The sequence below is a fragment of the Crocuta crocuta genome, unplaced genomic scaffold, assembly GCF_008692635.1.
Source record: "Crocuta crocuta isolate KB4526 unplaced genomic scaffold, BGI_CrCroc_1.0 scaffold41, whole genome shotgun sequence".
NCBI lineage: Eukaryota > Metazoa > Chordata > Mammalia > Carnivora > Hyaenidae > Crocuta > Crocuta crocuta.
The window spans coordinates 18,870,317-18,888,549 of NW_027529428.1; the positions used below are offsets into that span (position 1 = coordinate 18,870,317).

The 18,233-nt window shown below is 58.0% G+C and overlaps 1 protein-coding gene across 1 annotated transcript in view; it reads right to left on the reverse strand.

Annotated features, from left to right (window-relative positions):
* SYK (spleen associated tyrosine kinase) overlaps window positions 1–17,944 on the reverse strand; it is a 45,628-nt gene extending 27,684 nt beyond the window's left edge. Inside the window, 6 exon segments of the mRNA XM_077759332.1 lie at window positions 2,357–2,495; window positions 11,831–11,991; window positions 14,684–14,816; window positions 14,818–15,096; window positions 17,614–17,713; window positions 17,827–17,944. Coding sequence (XP_077615458.1) covers window positions 2,357–2,495; window positions 11,831–11,991; window positions 14,684–14,816; window positions 14,818–15,096; window positions 17,614–17,713; window positions 17,827–17,944 — 930 coding nt within the window.
* Between the last annotated feature and the right edge of the window lie 289 nt (window positions 17,945–18,233).

Here is an 18,233-nt window from a genome sequence, read left to right on the forward strand (position 1 = left end):
CCACCCATCCACCCACCCATCCATCCACCCACCCATCCATCCACCCACCCATCCACCCACCCATCCATCCATCCATACATCCATCCATACATACATACATACAACCATCTATTCCACCAGTCCTTCCTTCCTTCCATTTTTGGTAGCAATCTCCATTTATTTATTTCTCCTACATCCATACGACATTATAAAAACAAATCCAGCATGCTAATATTTCTTCCTTTATTCAGTCATTCAACATGCTGGGCCCCAAGACAAGGCCAAAGGCACACAAACATGAATGAGACACATTTCCCACCCCTGAGATGCTTCCTCTCTTGATGGAGAGACAAGTAAAGGAATCACAATGTACTATTAATTATTGATTAATGCTGTACAAGGGCTATGGACAAAGGCTTTGGAGAGACCAAGTCATTCAGCCCAAAAATTTCAGGGAGAAGACACCAGAGCCAGGACCCGAGGACAGGGGGACTTCCAGAGAACTACCTTATGTTGACAGAATGTGGCCATCCTTGGCTAACGGCTCCCAGAAAACCATGACTCATGATGTCCAGTTGGTCCATTAACAAATTAATTAATGGCAAGTAAATTTATTTACATCTCCCCAAAATTACACACTAAGAAAACAGTCTTGGTATTTCATATTTTCTTCTCTCAGACATCTCTTCTTCAGACAACCTAGAATCTTCGTTTCTGGCATCTGTTCCTTATCTGTTTATTGGTAACTTTTCCAGTTAAGGACACTGCTCTTGAATTTCCTATCCACACTTACCTGCTTGAGTGAATGTTTGTTGAATGAATATATATATATATGTAATTTTTTTAAAGTAGGCTCCATACCTAAGGTGGGGCTTGAACTCACAACCCCAAGATCAAGAGTCACACACTCTACCGAATGAGCCAGTCAGATGCCCCTAAATGAATATATTTTACCCTTCTAGGAAGCATTCTCTTTTTAAGTTGTATTTTATTGTGGTAAGGTCTACCTCTAAACAGATGCTTCAGCGTGATCAGCCCTAAGGCGCTTCTGATAGACACAGGCTCTGCCCCTTCCATGGAATGTAACAGCGTGTCCTTGGGCTGACCGTATCGAGGTCCCTATACCAGCGAGATGTCCCATCCATCTTTCCAGTATCATGCAAATATCTTGTGTTTTCTGACACTGTACTAGGTAAGGATGCTTAGGAGGTGGGCTTGTGTGTGAGGAGGTGGGCTTGTGTGGAAGGAGCCTCGCAACAATTAGACACGGCTAACGCTGCGGTGAGCGAGGCTGCGGACCTTGGCACTGCGTGTGAACTCACACAAGGGAAACAGTCATTCCGGAGAAGTCCAAGGCTGCGTCACAGCCACCGGGCACTCCAGCAGTCGTGCTGGCAGACACCCGGGGCCCTTGTGTGCACACCATCAACGATTCTTGTAGGAGGTGAGAGACCCTGGTGGGAATTAATACCCACCAGCAACGCCGCCTACTCACCTGTGAGCTGCACTGGGCACACGTACCTGGTGGGCTGAACTCTCTTGCAAACTGGTGCAGGAGGTTAAAGCAGAGAGTGCTCAATAAGGAGCCACAGGCAAATGGGCTGCAGAGCAGACGACGCCAGCATATAACTGACGTGACTGAATACACTAACGTCGGCATTCGGGAAAGAGCTGTTTCTTCTCCAGCCCAGCATTAGGGGTGGGGCCCTTTCCCGCTATCAGCACACGTGAGGTGTGGGGTATGGACCTGTGGACACAACCCTCATCGCGTTCCTCACCCATGAAAGCTCCATGTGGTGGCCACTTGGGCCAGTGGAGCCCCTGAGGTTCCTCCGCTGCTGGACCCAGCAGCTCACAGGGTGACTGCATGAAATGACACGTGTGGCACGGCCACGGCCACAGCCACGTGTGGCTGTGAAGGAAACGAAAACCAGCGGTGTGATTCCGCCTCAGCCCGCTGGAGAGCGTGAGGCCGTCAATTCCCTGCTCCTCGGTTCCTCTGTGTCTCCCAAGTTATGAGCCGTTTTGAGGTTTACCAACAGTTGGGTGGAGAATCATCCCTTTTCAGACCAGAGCTGAAAAACCCCGAACCATGCAGGGACCGCCCACCTGCCTGCTGAGTCTCCTTAATTTCCAGAGACTTCTGCAGCAGCGAGCGAGCACCTGACACTTTATATAGAGAGAAACGCTCCCAGTCCCCAAGGCATGGCCTCCTGTTCGCCTCCGAGCACAGCCCCCAGGGGGACCTCTGCGGCCCCAGACTCTCTGGAGCCCGTGACCTGACATCCCCGGCCGGGCGTCCAGGCGCCTGAGGGCTGAAAGGAGCCCCTCCCGGACCCAGGTGGGCTTCCCCCCCACCCCCCCGGAGGGCTCGTACCTGCCACAGCGTGTCAAACTTCTTCCCGTCGGGGATGGACAGCTTCCCCGTTTTGTCCTTGTCGATGCGGTAGTGCAGCACCTTCCCCTCGTGCAGCAGGCACAGGGCGTAGGACCCGTTGTCGTTCCTGTCCCGGATCCTGCAAGACGGGACGGCGCGTCACACCCATGCGTGCCCCGCGTGCAGAGAGGCCCGGCTGGACCCCGAGGCGGGCAGCAGGGGAGCCTGCGTTCTGTGGGCAGGTCTCTGTCCACCTGGGGCAGCACGGCAGGCCACCAGCACAGGGCCCACAGGACACGGAGAGTCTCCACACTCACCGCTCTTCCTCGGGGTCCGCGTCGAGGTCACAGTCCCAGAAGCGACAGTACCTGCCGCTGGCTGGGCCCCGGGGGGTGGGGTGAGGGCATGGATGTGCTTGGCAAGCATTTTACTTAGGAAACTTCCAGACCGCAGATGAAGGGGGTGAGGGCCCCCTCTTCCCAGGGCCTTTTGGGCTCTGGCATTTTCTGCAATGAGGAAACGAAGTCCCCAAAACGTTTAGCGCCGTGCCCCAGCGCGCCGGACTCGAGGCAGAGCTCAAACGTGCCAAGCTACGTGGCATTTCCACGCTGTGGGAAGGTTTCAGATGGCTCCCTCCGGTTGCGAGAGGTCACATCCCCGAGATGGGCTTTGGAAACAGATGTGGTCACGATCCCCCATCTGCGGATTCATCCCCGAAGGTAACTGGACACAGAGGGCTGAGCTGGGCTGGGTGGGTCTGGAAGATTCTTGTAAGAATAAATCTCTTGCGGAGTCACGCTTGGCCGCGCATGATGGCGGGTGTGGTCTGCACCCCACTGCTCGGGGCAGCTGGGGCGGGTGCGGGGACACACCCAGACCCCCCACGTCCCCAGCGGAGACTTTCTGCACTTGAGAACAGCTCCTTCCTCCCAACCCAGCCAAGCCACCAGCACCCCAGGCGTGAACCTGTCTTCACAGCCCATGGCCAGCTCAGGCCTATTGGTTGCTGTCAAAATAAAAACCAACCACACCGAAGAGGTAAAACCTATCTTCATAAGGGAGGAGAACGAGGTCTATTTTATAAGAAGCTATTTCATAATGTGGAATGTGGGCCTGCTTGTATTTTATTTCATAAGCATTAGTGGCCAACAGAAAGGGTGGCTTGGAGGGACAAAGAAGTATGTGAAGTGAACGCTGAGCCTTAAGAAGTTACGCACATGCGCACGAAAGGGGGCCGCAGGAGGACGATGTCCGTGGGCCCTTCCCAACCATCATTCCCCTTGACTTACAGCCTTTCACATCTTTGACCTCAGGGTCCTGGGAACAAGAAAAGGGATCCACACTCTGGTGTTCTGGATGCGTGCCTAAGCTCCACTGCCCCACCTGGCCTGACGCCGACTGAGCTCTTCTTGTGAAAACCGAGACAGAGGATGGCAGATTGCCCGGGGGGCCGTGCGATCACCCCATCCCAATAGTCTGGGAAACACGGAGTGAGACCACTATGGAGACCCCCCCTTGAGCACCCTTCACACTGGCAAAAATGAGAAAGGCGGATAATACTCAGTGTTCCTAAGAGCAGAGTACCAGGTGCTGTCCATACGGCTGGGGGGGGGTGTGTGTGTGAATCTTGTTCGTTTACTTTTGGGGGACAGTTTGGAACTCTCCATGGAGCTCAGACCTGTTCAGTCCTTGGGAAGCAGAAATCCACACTCCTCAGTAAAAAACTGATGCCCTCCACACCCGGAAAGTACGGGTGTGTTTACAGCAGCTTTATCTGTGATTGCCCCAAACTGTGAACCACCTAAGTGTCCATGGACTGTAGATTGGAAGAGTATGAAAATTCTGGGGTATTTGCATGACGGAACATCACAGAACAATCCGATGACCCAACGGCAGTGACACAGAGCACAAGTGACTCCCACGAGCATAAAACACATGCCACCATGCTGGATGCATGGGGCTCCCAAACAGGCAAGAGCAAATGGTGTGTGTAGAGATGTACACCTAGGTCCTAGGTGAGAAAACCAAAGAAGAAGAAGAAAAAAAATTTACGGGTGCGCCGGACACCAGAATCCAGGAAGTGGTGTCCTCGAGCTGCGAGGGGGAGGGCCTCCTACCACACTGGCTTTCCTTCTCTCCCCGGCCGTGTTTGCTTTGCAAGTTTTCACGGATCTGTACATAAACGCGGCGATGGACTCCTGCGCGTGTTTTCTATTCCATGATAAAAACAGTATAAAGAGAAATCTGGTGCAAGAAGGAGACATGGCAGGTCTTGCTTTTGGACGAGTGACTTCTCCTCCTTCAGCCCCCCCACCTCCCCCATCCCAGCCCCAGGGCACAGGGAGGAGAATCCCTCTGTTCTGGAGCCAGGTGACATGGGGCCCGCTCACGGGGACCCGGGCGGCGACAGCCGCCAGTGCGCCCGCTTGAAGGACGGCAGGTACAGGGACGGGCAGGAGACCGGCTGGCTGACAGGCCCCCCGAGGCAGCTGGCAGGAAGCGAGGGCAGGGAAGGAAACCCACAGGCCCAACCTCCGTAGGTGGCGAGGACCAGAGGCCGGGTGACGCTAACGGCCGGCAGCTGCGAGGTGACTGCCGGCTTCGGGCAGATCCTGGGCTGGGCGAGTCCGAATCTAACACACGCAGAATGCCAGTCTGGAAGCTGAAGCAGCCCCTCGCGCTCGCCGGGAAGCTCGCTCTGCCCCAGCTCACCCACCCGCTGTGGTCACACGGGACCCCCTGCCCCTGCAGAGAGGGGGAGGGCAAAGGCCCAGCTCCCAGCTCCTCTCCTGCGCTCGGGGTCGGCAGCCTCAGGCGTGTTTGCCCAGAATATTCTTCCCTGTGGGTCTCTGGGAAGAAGCAAGCCGAAAACGCACTTGTGCTTTGCTCTCACAATGCTGCGAAGGTGTCCTGGTGTTGAGGGCATGGCGGCTCTCCTTGGTGGGAGGGCAACAGAGGCCAGCAGAGCCCCCCGCCTCCCAGGCTGCGCCTCAGGCTGGGGTGGGCCTGTGGCCACCTCCCAGAGACCGAAGCATTTGGCCCNAGCGGGCACAGCCTCCTGCGTGGTTGCCATGGCAGCATGGAGCGCGGCGGCGGGAGGGGAGGAGGGCGGGATGGCATGTGCACCTGACCATAGCCGGGGCCAGGACGGGCTGTGCACACAGACCAGGACGGCTCCCAGGGGCCTCCTGTCCAGGCTGGCTGCGCACTGGGTGGGGCCTCAGGCCAGCGGCTGGCCAGCCATCTTTGCGGAAGGAGAGCCGGAGGGCAGGCAAGGAGAAGGGCTGTGAGGGCTGGTGCTCTCCTGGCCCCCAAAAGACACACGGAAACGCACCTTCTGGGCACTGGCACCTCGCATCCTAGCAAAGGGAGGCACGTGTGGAACTGGGTCATGCTTGTTGGCATCATGGGCGCCTTGGTCAGACCAGCGGGCTGATACTGACATCAGCCCAAAACCCCTTGAACTTTTACTTCAGACAGGCTGTGCCTCAATGCCAACCTGGACCCACAGAGCCACACGCGTCAAGTAACATGGTGGCCCTTGGCCACTGATGGCGGCACCGGACAGGCCCTGTGGGATGTGGGGCTCAGGGCAGCCGCATGCAGTCTCATTCATCAACAGACAAGGGCAAGGGCTTTCCTAACCCCACACTCGGCTTTCAAATTCCAGTACAAAAGAAGGGAGCTGGAACTTGAGCGGGGGGAGGGGCAGTGTATAAGAAGAGCAACAACAGCGTGAGTTTGGTGTGACGGCAAGTGCCAATATGGCGCTGAGTGGACAGGGCAGCCGTGGGCGCCGGGACCCGGAGAAGAAATCCTCCTCGACTCTGGGAGACAGCAGTCTGAGTCCCGCAGGATCCCCGCGGGCGCATGGCAATCACCCATGAGCTCGCAGAGATCACGAAGACATAAGGAAACAGAGTTAGGAGATGGAAGGCAGCAGTGGGGGAAGAGAGTGGAGGAGGTGGAGGGTTGAGCCCCTGAGGACTTTCATGTTGGAGCCACCAATCGCTGGAAGGCAAGCTAACTGTGTATGACGTGTTCAAGGAAACAAAAGAGCGGATCACGGGGCATCTGGGGGGCTCGGTTGGTTGAGCGCCGATCCTTGATTTCAGCTCAGGTCATGATCCCAGGGTTGTGGGATTGAGCCCCGCATCGGCTCTGCACTGATTAGTGCACTGATTAGAGCCTGCTCAGACTCTCTCTTTCCCTCCCCACTCTCACTCTCTTTCTCTATCTCTCTAAAAATAAAAGAATACAGAATAAAAAAGATGGGATTACAAAAATGACCAAGTAATAAAATACTCTACACGTGCTGAGGCATATTAGAGAAACCGCCACCACAACAAATAGAACTGCTAGAAATTTCAAAAAAAAGTCATTTGTGGGGAACAAAAAAGCATCGGGGGTTCAGGTTAAAAGCAGATTAGACACAGATGAAGTGACATTTCGGGACGTGGAAGGACAGACAAAGCCACGACACAGTCGGGACACGGAGAAGCGAAGACAGAACATGAGGGGCCGTACAGAGGATGGCCCAGAAGGTCTACTGGATGTCTATACGGGCCTAAAGGGCTGAATGGAGAGAAGGAAAGCAGGTAGTATTTGCGGAGGAGACAGCTGAATATTTTCTGGAACTGATGAAAGCGAACAACCCATGACTGTAGGGAGCAGGGACCCACGGCCACCAGCAGCTTAACCCTGTGCACAGTACCTTGTTCATCTCCATAGCAACTCAGATAAACATCAGTTTCCTTCCCCGCTGGGTCACTGAACAACGTGAGGTCCGAGAAGCAAATTAAATGACGTGTGTCCCTTGTTCCCAGGGGGTACAAGCGTGTATCCCTCTAACCCCTCCTAGCATCTCTGACGAATGTGCCTGCCGTACTGTGACTATATATTTTTGGAATGGCAATGTGTTGTAGTGGCACTGAAAACATCCCCACGGGGGTGCCCGGGGGGCTCCGTCGGTTAAACGTCCCCCTTTGGCTCAGGTCATGATCTTGCAGTTCGTGGGTTCGAGTCCCGTGTTGGGCTCTGTGCTGGCAACTCGGAGCCCGGAGCCTGCTTTGGATTCTGTGTCTCCTTCTCTCTCTCTCTGCCCCGCCCCTGTTCGTGCTCTGTCTCTCAAAAATAAATAATTTTTAAAGACTTAAAAAAAAATCAAAAGATTTCCCAGCCCTATATGCTTAGAACCCCAATGATCCTGGGTCCTTCCTTTACGGGAAGGGGATACATAATTTTTGGAAAAGAAATTTTGTTTACCTTTTCTAACAAATTCATTGTTCAGGCACACCTGGGCTGTGACTGACTTCTCAATTTCTTAAAACGGCAAAGCATGTCATCCTGTGAGGCTTCAGAGAGCCCATGTGGGGCTGTACCCTCAGGGGAGCCCCAGGCCCTGGTGTCCGCAGGAAGGCAGAGCCCTGACCCCCACTGCAGGACCGTGGCTGTGTGCTCACACGGCCTTGCCCCTGTGTGCACGCCCGGGGAACTCCCGCCTCCCCTTCCTAAAAGGGCACTCATCCCGTCATGGTCCACCCTCAAGACCCGCGTGGTCCCAGTGAGGCCATGTGGGCAGGACACAGGACAGGGGCAAGGCTGACATTTCCTGTGGATGCGCCCTGGCGCCACGCCTTGCATGGGGAGTGGAGGTGGGGACGGAGCTGCGGGTCGTGGAGTCCCTGGACTTCTCTCGGCCCAGAGCCGTCAGGGCCCTGGACCCCCACCCTCAACTCCCACCTGCCTGACCACCTTGGGCAACGTCCCTTGTGCCCAAGTCCCCCTTAGAAAACTGAGGATTTACACTCATTGGCCGTAAGGTCCTTTTTGGCTCAAGCCTTCTGCCCCCACAAACGGACATCCTACTGTAATTCGTGCGGAGAGAAAACTGGATCTGAGTTGGCCAGTGTCTCCCAAATGCGGCCCGTCTTGGTGGCCAGGGTGCCTGGGATTTATCCTCTGCCTCTCACACTGTAGCAGCAGAGATTCACAACCTCACGGAGGCCTTTTCAAAACACGCTGACCCTCTGTCCATGTTCTATGGGTGGCACGGGGCGCGTGTTTTCCCAGGAGACGGGGCCTGCCGCACTGAACCGTAACGTGAATCGGAAGTTCCAGAATGAACTCTCTAACTTCCCCATTTGACTCTCGGTGCTATTACCTAAGTGGAAACTGCGAGCATTCGGGATTTCCCACGCGTGTCCCTTGGCCCCGGCTGCCTGTGGTCGTCCAAGACTCAACATCAGCTCGTACGCACAGTCCCCGGGTCGCGACGGCCCCCTTGTGAGTTTCCGGCTTTACAATGGAGACAGAGTGACAATGGCTCGGGAGAAACTGTACTTCAGGTCTGAAGGCGGATCTCTTCCCGGGCTGGAGATGCGAGGTAGGGTTCTCTCTGTGATGGGGGAGGCGGGCGTCACCCAGGCACCCGTGCCGACAAGAGTGTCAACCACACGGCCATTGACAGCAGCTCTGTGTGTCCCTTCGGCGTGGTGTTCCAGGAACCACGTGAAACAGTCGGCGCTTGACGGTCAGATCGGCTTTGGCCGACGACTCGGCCCAACTGCAGGCTCACCTGGTACAGTGGGCGAGGCCTGGTGGGCTTGTTCCCTAGCGTAGATGTGTTAAATGCATTTCGACTTAACGATATTTTCCGTCTACAAAGGGTTCATTGGGACATAACCCCATCATCGGCGGAGGAAGACCTGTGTTTATTACCCTCCCACAAAGCGCTAGACGGTACGGGCAGCACACCGACCTGCGTTAACGTATCTTCAGTCAAGTTCATGATGCCCACCATTAAGAGCCACAAAAACGGGGTTCTGTTTCTGGACCTGAGAGCCTCTTGGGTTCTTATCATTCTTCCAGGTGCTGCCGGGAGGCCCCAGGGAGGGCGGGCCGGCCTTGGTGTCTAAGCCGGGGTCATGAAGGAGACAAGGGCCCTGAGCCAGGCAGCGTGGAGGGGGTGGGGGCGTGAGAAGCACACAGCAGGCAGCCGCCCGGAGCCACACCGTGTCCTAGAAGGGCCGGGAACAGACCAGTGAAGGCCCTCGGCAGCGCAGAGCAAGGAGGCCGGCGCCGCGTGGGGAAGGGCCAGCGGCAAGTGGGGCTGGACAGGGAACCACAAACATCAGGGGAACAGAAGGCTGACGGACATGAGGCTTGCTCGCCACGTACAGCCTCTCCTGTGGCCACGTCGTCCTAAATCCTGCCTTCCGCCTCACGGAAACAGGTGCCGGGGACCCCGGGGGACATCGAGGAACCGCGCTCACAGTGAGGGCACCTGTACACAGAAGAGACTCAGGGCCCCGGCCTGACCAGCACCAGGTGCACCGGGTGCACAGAGCACAGTCACGCGGGAGGGCCACACACTGCACCCACGTCCCCGTGTCCCCAACACGCATCCGCACGGTTCCGACATTCAGGCACGAGAACGCAGACGCCCGGAAACCCGCAGAGAAACGGACGCCGCGCTTTGGCTCAAGTGCTCACGAACCACACAGTGCAGGCTCTGAGCGTGCCTCCTCCCGCGGCTCTGCACTGTCTCCTTCCTACACCCAGACGGGTCCCACTGAACTTGAGCTGAACCTGCCCTGCACCCCCCTGAAGGTGGACGGCCGAGTCCTCCCCGCCAGGCCCCCCCAGGTCTGGCCCTGCGGCTCCCGGCACCCCTCCCCCCGGGCACCCACTGCACACACACCCACTCCACGCCTCCTGTTCTGTGCGGTGCCTCTTTCTCCCACTGAGATGTGGGCTCAGGAGGCAGATGGCGGTGTGGCTCGCACCTCCGTCTCTAACGTGCAGAATGGTGCCGGCCTTCAGTGCCTCCACAGCTACGGATTCTAGTGAATGCACGTTCATGAACAGGTGAGTCAGCTGAAATGACTGCAAAGCAGCAGGACACACATTCTATGGGAAAACGGGGACGAGGCAGGAGAAGACGCCTGGGGAAGGAACGGACAGCTGGGAGCCCCCGGCTGTCCCAGGGCGGGAGCCAGGCCGCCGTCTCCGACCACAGCTCTTCCCCCGCGAGCCTGGGATCAGGTGCTAGACCCGCGAGGACAGGCCTCACTCTCTCTCTGGATTATACCCCTCGGGGCTGACATCACGCAGCCCCGTGACGTGCGTGCTGGAGATTACTCCACAGAAGATGGTGAAAGTCCAAAGCTCAGGGGGAAATGAGCTGGCCGGTGCCACACAAGGAGAAACTCTCCCGCACACGACTTCTGCCCGAGGCTGCTACTGCGCCCACTAAACCACCATTCCGGCACCCGCCGCGTGCCAGCCTGCGCTGTCCTGCTCTGGTCGGCGGAATCGCTTTCAAAACAAGAGTTTTGTGTTTAAGATCATTTTTCAAATACAAGGTATTATGGTAACATCTGAATAAAATTCTTCTAATTGATGGATACTCACGAAAGCCCTCCGAGTTCTAGGAACAGTTTAAAAGTCAGCTGGATGTGACTGCACCTGCCTGACCGTGGGGCTAAGTGCCCTCTGTAAGTCTCCAGGGTGACAGTGGGTGAGTGTCCCCTGACACCCGCTCAGCATCTCTGGAGGGTCGCTGAGCAGTGACAGACACGTGAGTGTGCCCCCGGCCACAGCTCCTCTGGGGATAAGGCTGACACCCTCCTAAAGGCAGCGCAGTGCCATCCTTGACCGCTGGCCCCGCCCCAAGGTGGCCTGCATCTCCAGGATCCTGAGTACGGAAGTCCTCAGTCACTATGGTTAACAACGAGCAGAGCGCGGGATGCACACCACATTTCTGAGCTCAGAAGGTGAAGCCCCCAAACCTGCCTGTGGTCACACCTTCCACAGCAAACTGTTCCAACTCCCTGCAAATTCTCTTCGATTCCCTGCCTCAGGGGCAGTAAATAGTTCCAAGCAGGGGAGTCTGGGTGGCTCAGTCGGTCTAGTGTCCGACCAGCTCCGGTCATGACCTTGTGGTCTGTGGGTTCGAGCCCCGCGTCAGGCTCTGTGCTGACAGCTCAGAGCCTGGAGCCTGCTTCAGATTCTGTGTCTCCCCCTCTCTCTGCCCCTTCCCTGCTCACGATCTGTCTCTCTCTGTCTCTCAAAATAAATAAATGTAAACAAAATAGTTGCAAGCAAAGAGAGAAGTCTGAGACATGGGGGCAGCGAGGGAACAAAGCACGGTGTTTCTATCTCAGACGGTCAGCCACAGAAACCGCCAGGCGCCCCGTCTCACCGTGTAAAGCCAAGAGTGTGGCTAGGTAGCATTTCTTCACCCTCACGTGCCCCCCGTGCCCGGGAAGAGTGCTCACTCTGGGCCGGACTGGACGACAGACGCTGGGTTACGAGCAACGTCTCTGCTGGGAGCGCGTTCACTGTGGCCCCCGTGGTGCTGCCCGGTGTCAGCACATGAGCCTTCCCCAGGGCCCCGGGGGAAGTTGAGTCTCCCCCACTTGCCCAAGTGGGCCCGGCGGCAGGAGGGGCAGGGATAGACAGCGTACTCACAAAAATTTCCCGTTTGTCTTGGATCCAATCAGCACAATTTGCTCAGATTCGACGCGCGAGATTTTGCCGTGGAACCAGGGCATCTTCTCGTGGGCCGTGGTGGCGATCAGCTTCTCCAGCTGCGGTTTCTGGCTGATGATGGCCTGCTCCAGAGCCTGGCCCTGCCGAGGGCGGCGGGGGGAGACAAGTACGGAGTGAAGAGGAGAAAAAGACCCAGAAATCGCTTCGTAAGTCCTGACGTTGTAATTCATTCACCAAACAAAACCAGTAAGATCCCCATAAAGGATTTGAGTACCTTCAAGTATGGAAGTAACTATATAGCATTTAGAGCTTGGCCTTTTAAAGCCGGATGGGGCCTCGGAAACCGTCTGGCACCATCCACGAGGTGCAGAGAAGAGGTCCCCCGCCCTCCGTGGATCACAGCCCGGCGCTACCCAGGGGGCCCTTCCTGACGGAAGCCCCGGGATGCGAGCTGCGAGGGAGACCCCTCCTCCTAGCTCTCACTGCTGACTGTCTGTGCAGGGCATGTGGCCACAGGGCGTGGAGGACGTGACCATGACAACGTGGACATGACAACGTGGAAAACACACTCGGGAGGGGCCGACAGCTGGGTGAGCTCCCTTCCCCACCGTGCCCAGTGGGAGAGAGAGAGAGAGGGGTATTTTCCGCAGCCATAAATGAACACCCCAACGTGGATTATTGGGAGTTAGAAAGAGGACCAGAAGAAGTAAAAATAGAAATATAATGAACCCAGGGGCGCCTGGGGGCTCAGTCAGTTAAGCGTCTGACTTCAGCTCAGGTCATGATTTTGTGGTTCATGAGTTCAAGCCCCGTGTCGGGCTCTGTGCTGACAGCTCATAGCTTGGAGCCTGGTTCAGATTCTGTGTCTCCCTCTCTCTCTGCCCCTCCCTTGCTCATGCTCTCTTTCTCTCTCTCAAAAACAAATAAACATTTAAAGACGTATATAATGAACCCAAACTAGGAGGTGGAAGGGAGGAGGGAAGGCCAGCAGGAGCCGGGGATGGAAGGTTTGTCATGCCGCACAGATGGCCTGAGGAACAGAAGCTGTGAGTGACACGGTGCGTCCCAAACACAGCCAGCCGAGGTCTGAGTGCAGGAAGGAGGCAGCCCGAAAGGGTGCTGGCTGCGTGAGTCCCTTCACACACGGTATTCTGGAAAAGGCTATGATGTGGGGGTCAGATGACAGGTGGGGAGCTGCTGGGGGCTGGAGGGGCGGCAAATCCTGCCTGGGGTGGGACCCACACGGGGCTGCGTGCTGGTCAAAGATCATAGAACTGTACATCCGAAAAGTTTCATTTTACTGTGCATAAATCACCACTCTACAAATCTGCTGAGTCTGACTTAAAAAAAATAAGTAAAGCAGAAGGTCTGGGGCGCATCCAATCCGTGCTGATAATGACTGAGTGCGAGTACTGCTACCTGCCTGCCAGGTGAATTCGGTGCAGACTGTAGCCAAGGGCAGAAAGCAGTCCCTGTATGCGACCCTCAGAAAGCTGGGCTGTCACACACCCGTGTGCATGGCACGGACCATCAACGTTGGACGCGTACATCCGGGGAGCGCAAGACAAAGGGCCCAACACTGGGGCCCAAGCCGGACACAGCCAACCAGCCTGGTGGCTCCTGACAGCAAGTGCTGTCGATGGTGTGGCGGGGACTGAGCTGTCACAGCCCCTGGGGCCCTTCCAGATGACAGTTTGTCAATATATAGGAATTAAACACACGTGCCCTTCCCTGTGGCCACACCGACGTGCTCAGGGCCACCGCCCAGGAGCTGAGAAAGATGGGCAGAGGGACCTTACGGGCAAATTAGGTGCCCATCACCAGGAGTGTGGGAGGCACCATGAGGGACCAAGCACGGGCCGCTGCAGCTCCGTGGCTGCTCATCCAGAACGTTCTGGAACAGATCTCACGAAGCTATAGAATCAAGAGCCCACGGTGTACGCGGAACGGCCCCGTCAGGTACATGCACACAGCTGACGCCCCCAATGCCTGGCTGGAGGGGCTCCGCGAGAGGCAGGCAGGGTGGCCCGTGAGGAGGGGAGCTGTGCCCTGTGGCCAGGCAGTGGGGAGGGGTCTCACCCGTGCCCTCTGGCCAGGCAGTGTGGGGGGGGCGTCTCACCCGTGCCCTCTGGCCAGGCAGTGTGGGGGGGAAGGGTAGGGCTGACCCGTGCCCGGCCGCCAGGCAGTGCGGGGCGGGGGAAGGGCTGACCCGTGCCCGGCTGCCAGGCAGTGCGGGGGGGGGGGAAGGGCTGACCCGTGCCCGGCTGCCAGGCAGTGCGGGGGGGGGGGAAGGGCTGACCCGTGCCCGGCTGCCAGGCAGTGCGGGGGGGGGGGAAGGGCTGACCCGTGCCCGGCTGCCAGGCAGTGCGGGGGGGGGGGAAGGGCTGACCCGTGCCCGGCTGCCAGGCAGTGCGGGGGGGGGGGAAGGGCTGACCCGTGCCCGGCTGCCAGGCAGTGCGGGGGGGGGGGAAGGGCTGACCCGTGCCCGGCTGCCAGGCAGTGCGGGGGGGGGGGAAGGGCTGACCCGTGCCCGGCTGCCAGGCAGTGCGGGGGGGGGGGAAGGGCTGACCCGTGCCCGGCTGCCAGGCAGTGCGGGGGGGGGGGAAGGGCTGACCCGTGCCCGGCTGCCAGGCAGTGCGGGGGGGGGGGAAGGGCTGACCCGTGCCCGGCTGCCAGGCAGTGCGGGGGGGGGGGAAGGGCTGACCCGTGCCCGGCTGCCAGGCAGTGCGGGGGGGGGGGAAGGGCTGACCCGTGCCCGGCTGCCAGGCAGTGCGGGGGGGGGGGAAGGGCTGACCCGTGCCCGGCCGCCAGGCAGTTGGGGGGGGGTCTCACCTGCAAGTTCCAGGTCTGCTTCACGTACTCCCGGATGAGGCTCTCCTTCAGGTCCTCGAAAGGGCCGGTCTTGGGCTGCACGCCGGGCGGCCGGTGGAAGGGCTTCGTGAGGAGGCAGACGAGGCCGTCGGACNGCGTACGTGCCGTTGAGCTCGCGCTCGATGGTGTAGTGGTGCGCCTTCCTCCCGTGCGCCACCGACAGCGCGAAGCCGCCCAGGTAATTGCGGCTCTGGCGCAGCAGGTACAGCCCGTCGCTCATGCCCCCCTGCACCAGGTAGTCCTCCGCCTCCTCCCGCGTGATGTTGCCGAAGAAGAAGGGCAGGTGGTTGGCGGTGTCGGCCCCCACGCCTCCGGCCACGCCTCCCGCCAGCCCTGCGCCTCCTCGTCGCGGGCCAAGGGCCCACGGGGTCCTCCTGGAAGAGAAGACGGGACACCGGTCAGGGCTCGAGCAGCGAGGGCGGCAGCTGGGCCACCGGCCCTCCTTCACCCTGGCCAGGTCCCCCCGCCGGGGCCGAAAGCTCTTCCCTCTTGGGACCTGGGGTCCTCCTTCCCCTCCTTTCTGTGGGATCCACTCCCAGACACGCCCTCTCAGCGCTGAACCCCAAAACAGCATGGGACAAACGTGACCCAATTAACCTCTTTTTCTGGTCGGGACAGAGAATTTCTAAGACCCGCTAAAAAGAGCAGTCCCGCTGCAGGGCGGCTTCGGTGCTGGCCTGGCGCCCGGCAGGTGGACAGGACAGAGCCCCGCAGGGCCTGGCCCAGCACCCTCTGGGGACGGGGACAGCAGTAACGGACATGCGGTGCTGGCCAGCGTCACGTGCAGTGAAGGCGCTCCTGGACACCCGTGTGCCTGGACGCTGGGTCTCGTGCTCCTACTGAGGCAGACACCGGGCAGCTCAGGTGCCGGCCACGTTCACACTCCGTGTATGGCCGAGGCAGCGGGCACCGTGGCCCACGTGCCTTCAGCCTGGGCAGGGGGGAGGGCCAGCAAGCCACTGCCCTGAGGCATGAAGACAGACAACCTGCCCGTGCCCCTGGCCACGGATGCCACGCTGTCCCCTCCCTCCTGGCCTTCTCCAGGCCACATCCAGGCACCCATCACGCACCATCTGCACGGCCGATACTAAGGACACAGTGCAGGTTCCACACTGGATGAGGACATCTGTCACAAAGAAGCTGCCTCTTGCACTAAGCGGACACACACTTCAGGAAGGGAGTGGACGCACTTCTAATCGGGGGCGTGTCTTCCCTCGGTCGTGCTTGGACATGAGAAGCCTATATGTGTTGCCAATTCCCCAAATACCCAAAGAAGTGTGTATTTTAACCAAAGGGGCCTGTCACCCACGGAGAATTATCGAGGTGACCCCACCTGTATATCTAGGGAGAAAAGCACGTGCCCCCGCATGTTACACTCAGATGCACACGGTCACACACACACGATGATGTGAGATGGCTTGGCCACCACGTGGCTTTTCCTACAAGTAGCAGTACAACATCAGAGTAACTGCCTGGGCCGCCTGAGCGCTCCGTCGGTTGAGCACCTGACTCTTGGTTTCGGTTCAGGTCATGATCTCATGGTTTGTGGGTTCAAGCCACTCATCCAGCTCTTTGCTGACAGTGCAGAGTCTGCTTGGGGGTCCTCTCTCTCTTCTATGCCCCCACCCCAAAAATAAACTAAAAAAAAAAGTATCTGTCTGACGGAGGTAACAATTTTCTCCAGGCAACGCTGCCAAATTTGAGTGAGCCTCTGAAAAGACCTCAGTTTTATGATAATGTAAGGATATAAACAGTCTTCTAGCTTCCTCTTCAGCACTGGATTATCAACAATTAGTTTTTCTTCATCCAAAGTTTGCTCGGTTACGTACAGTTTACAGTTGCACGTAAGTCTAAGGATGCTATGGACAAAAACACCTCTCTGGGAAGATGCGTCTTTTGGGGGCAATTTTTTCTCTTCCTCATTTTTAAGAGAGACAGAGCACAAGTTGGGGAGGGACAGAGAGACGGAGAGAGAGACTCCAGGCTCTGAGCAGTCAGCACAGAGCCCAACGCAGGGCTCGAATTCATGAACCGTGAGATCATGACCTGAGCTGAAGTCGGGTCCTTAACCTCAGGCACCATATTTTAAACGTGAACAAATACTTTGTAATTTACCTAAATCCCAACAACATAACTAGCATTTTCAAAATGCGTCATCTTGTTACTCTGGACAAGGGTGCTGGCTCTCTGGCAGGTAGCACTGGAAAGGACTTGGACTTGGCATCTGCTGGCCCGTCCCTGATGGGGGGGATCCTGCACAGTCATCTCCCAGCAGGAGGCAGAGAGGGTGGTGTGATGGCCTGGCTGTGCTCTGCGTTAGCAGCCACACCCCCAACTCCTCGACCCCTCACCTCCACCCTGAGGGTGTGATCTGTCACAGGGACACTGCCTGGGGCCCTGAGGGTGGATGCACTTGGCCAGTGGCCTGGGGGGCGGGGGGGGGGGGGGGTGNGCCTCGTTCCAGCCACTGTCCCATGAGCTCATGGCCACCCTGCCGTTCTCGGCCCTGCTTTTCGGACACCAGCCCTGGCTCTGAAACCCCAAGGGCTGCGCCTGTGCACTTGGCCTCCGTCTGGGCCTCTCCTGTGCTGAGCCGAGGACCCGCGGTGGCTCCCCACTGTGCACCCTCCTCCATGTGCCCTTCGACGCACCCCACCCCCACCGCTGCCCAGCACCCGCTGACCCCAGGGAGAGTCTGCAGCTCAAAGTGTGTTTAACGCCTCCGGGAGAGATTTCTCAATAGTGCCTGGAAACGCTACTTAATTTCTGTCTAGTTCAAGGCTCCCAGTTCTTTTTCGACACGTGCAAATCTACTTTATGCAAAAGCTCATCACTGAGAAGCAAAGGGGGCCTTTGGACCCCACACAACGGACCCCTGAAGCCTTTCGGACCTCGGCCGGCGCACATCTGCACAGGTGGCTTCTAGTGCTGTGAGGCTGTGGGGTTTGTCCGGCGAGCTTCCAAACCATAGCATCATGTGCTCCTCGGCACCTTTTTAGGACACAGGGTCAAAGTGCGTTTCATATTACAGATGTTTTATGACAGGAAACCATATTTTGTGATGCCTGAGGCAGCATTTCCCCCTTTGCTGATTAATTCCTCACCCCAGGGCTCCTCCGCACAGGTGACCATCCCCCAGGGCTCCTCCGCACAGGTGACCATCCCCCAGGGCTCCTCCGCACAGGTGACCATCCCCCAGGGCTCCTCCGCACAGGTGACCATCCCCCCGGGGCTCCTCCGCACAGGTGACCACCCCCAGGGCTCCTCCGCACAGGTGACCATCCCCCCAGGGCTCCTCTGCACAGGTGACCTCCTCCCCCCTCCCCCCTACCGGCATGCCCGCCTGTGTCCACTGAGCTCCTGACCTGAACTGCTCACCTGACGTGTCCACCTAAGTGTCCGACAGGCAACTCAACCTTCATGTTCCCCCCACGGGGCTTCGGTTGCTCAGGCACACCCGCCCCCCAGCCTGTCCTACTGGGGAAGTGTCACTGACCCTAAGCAGCTGCTG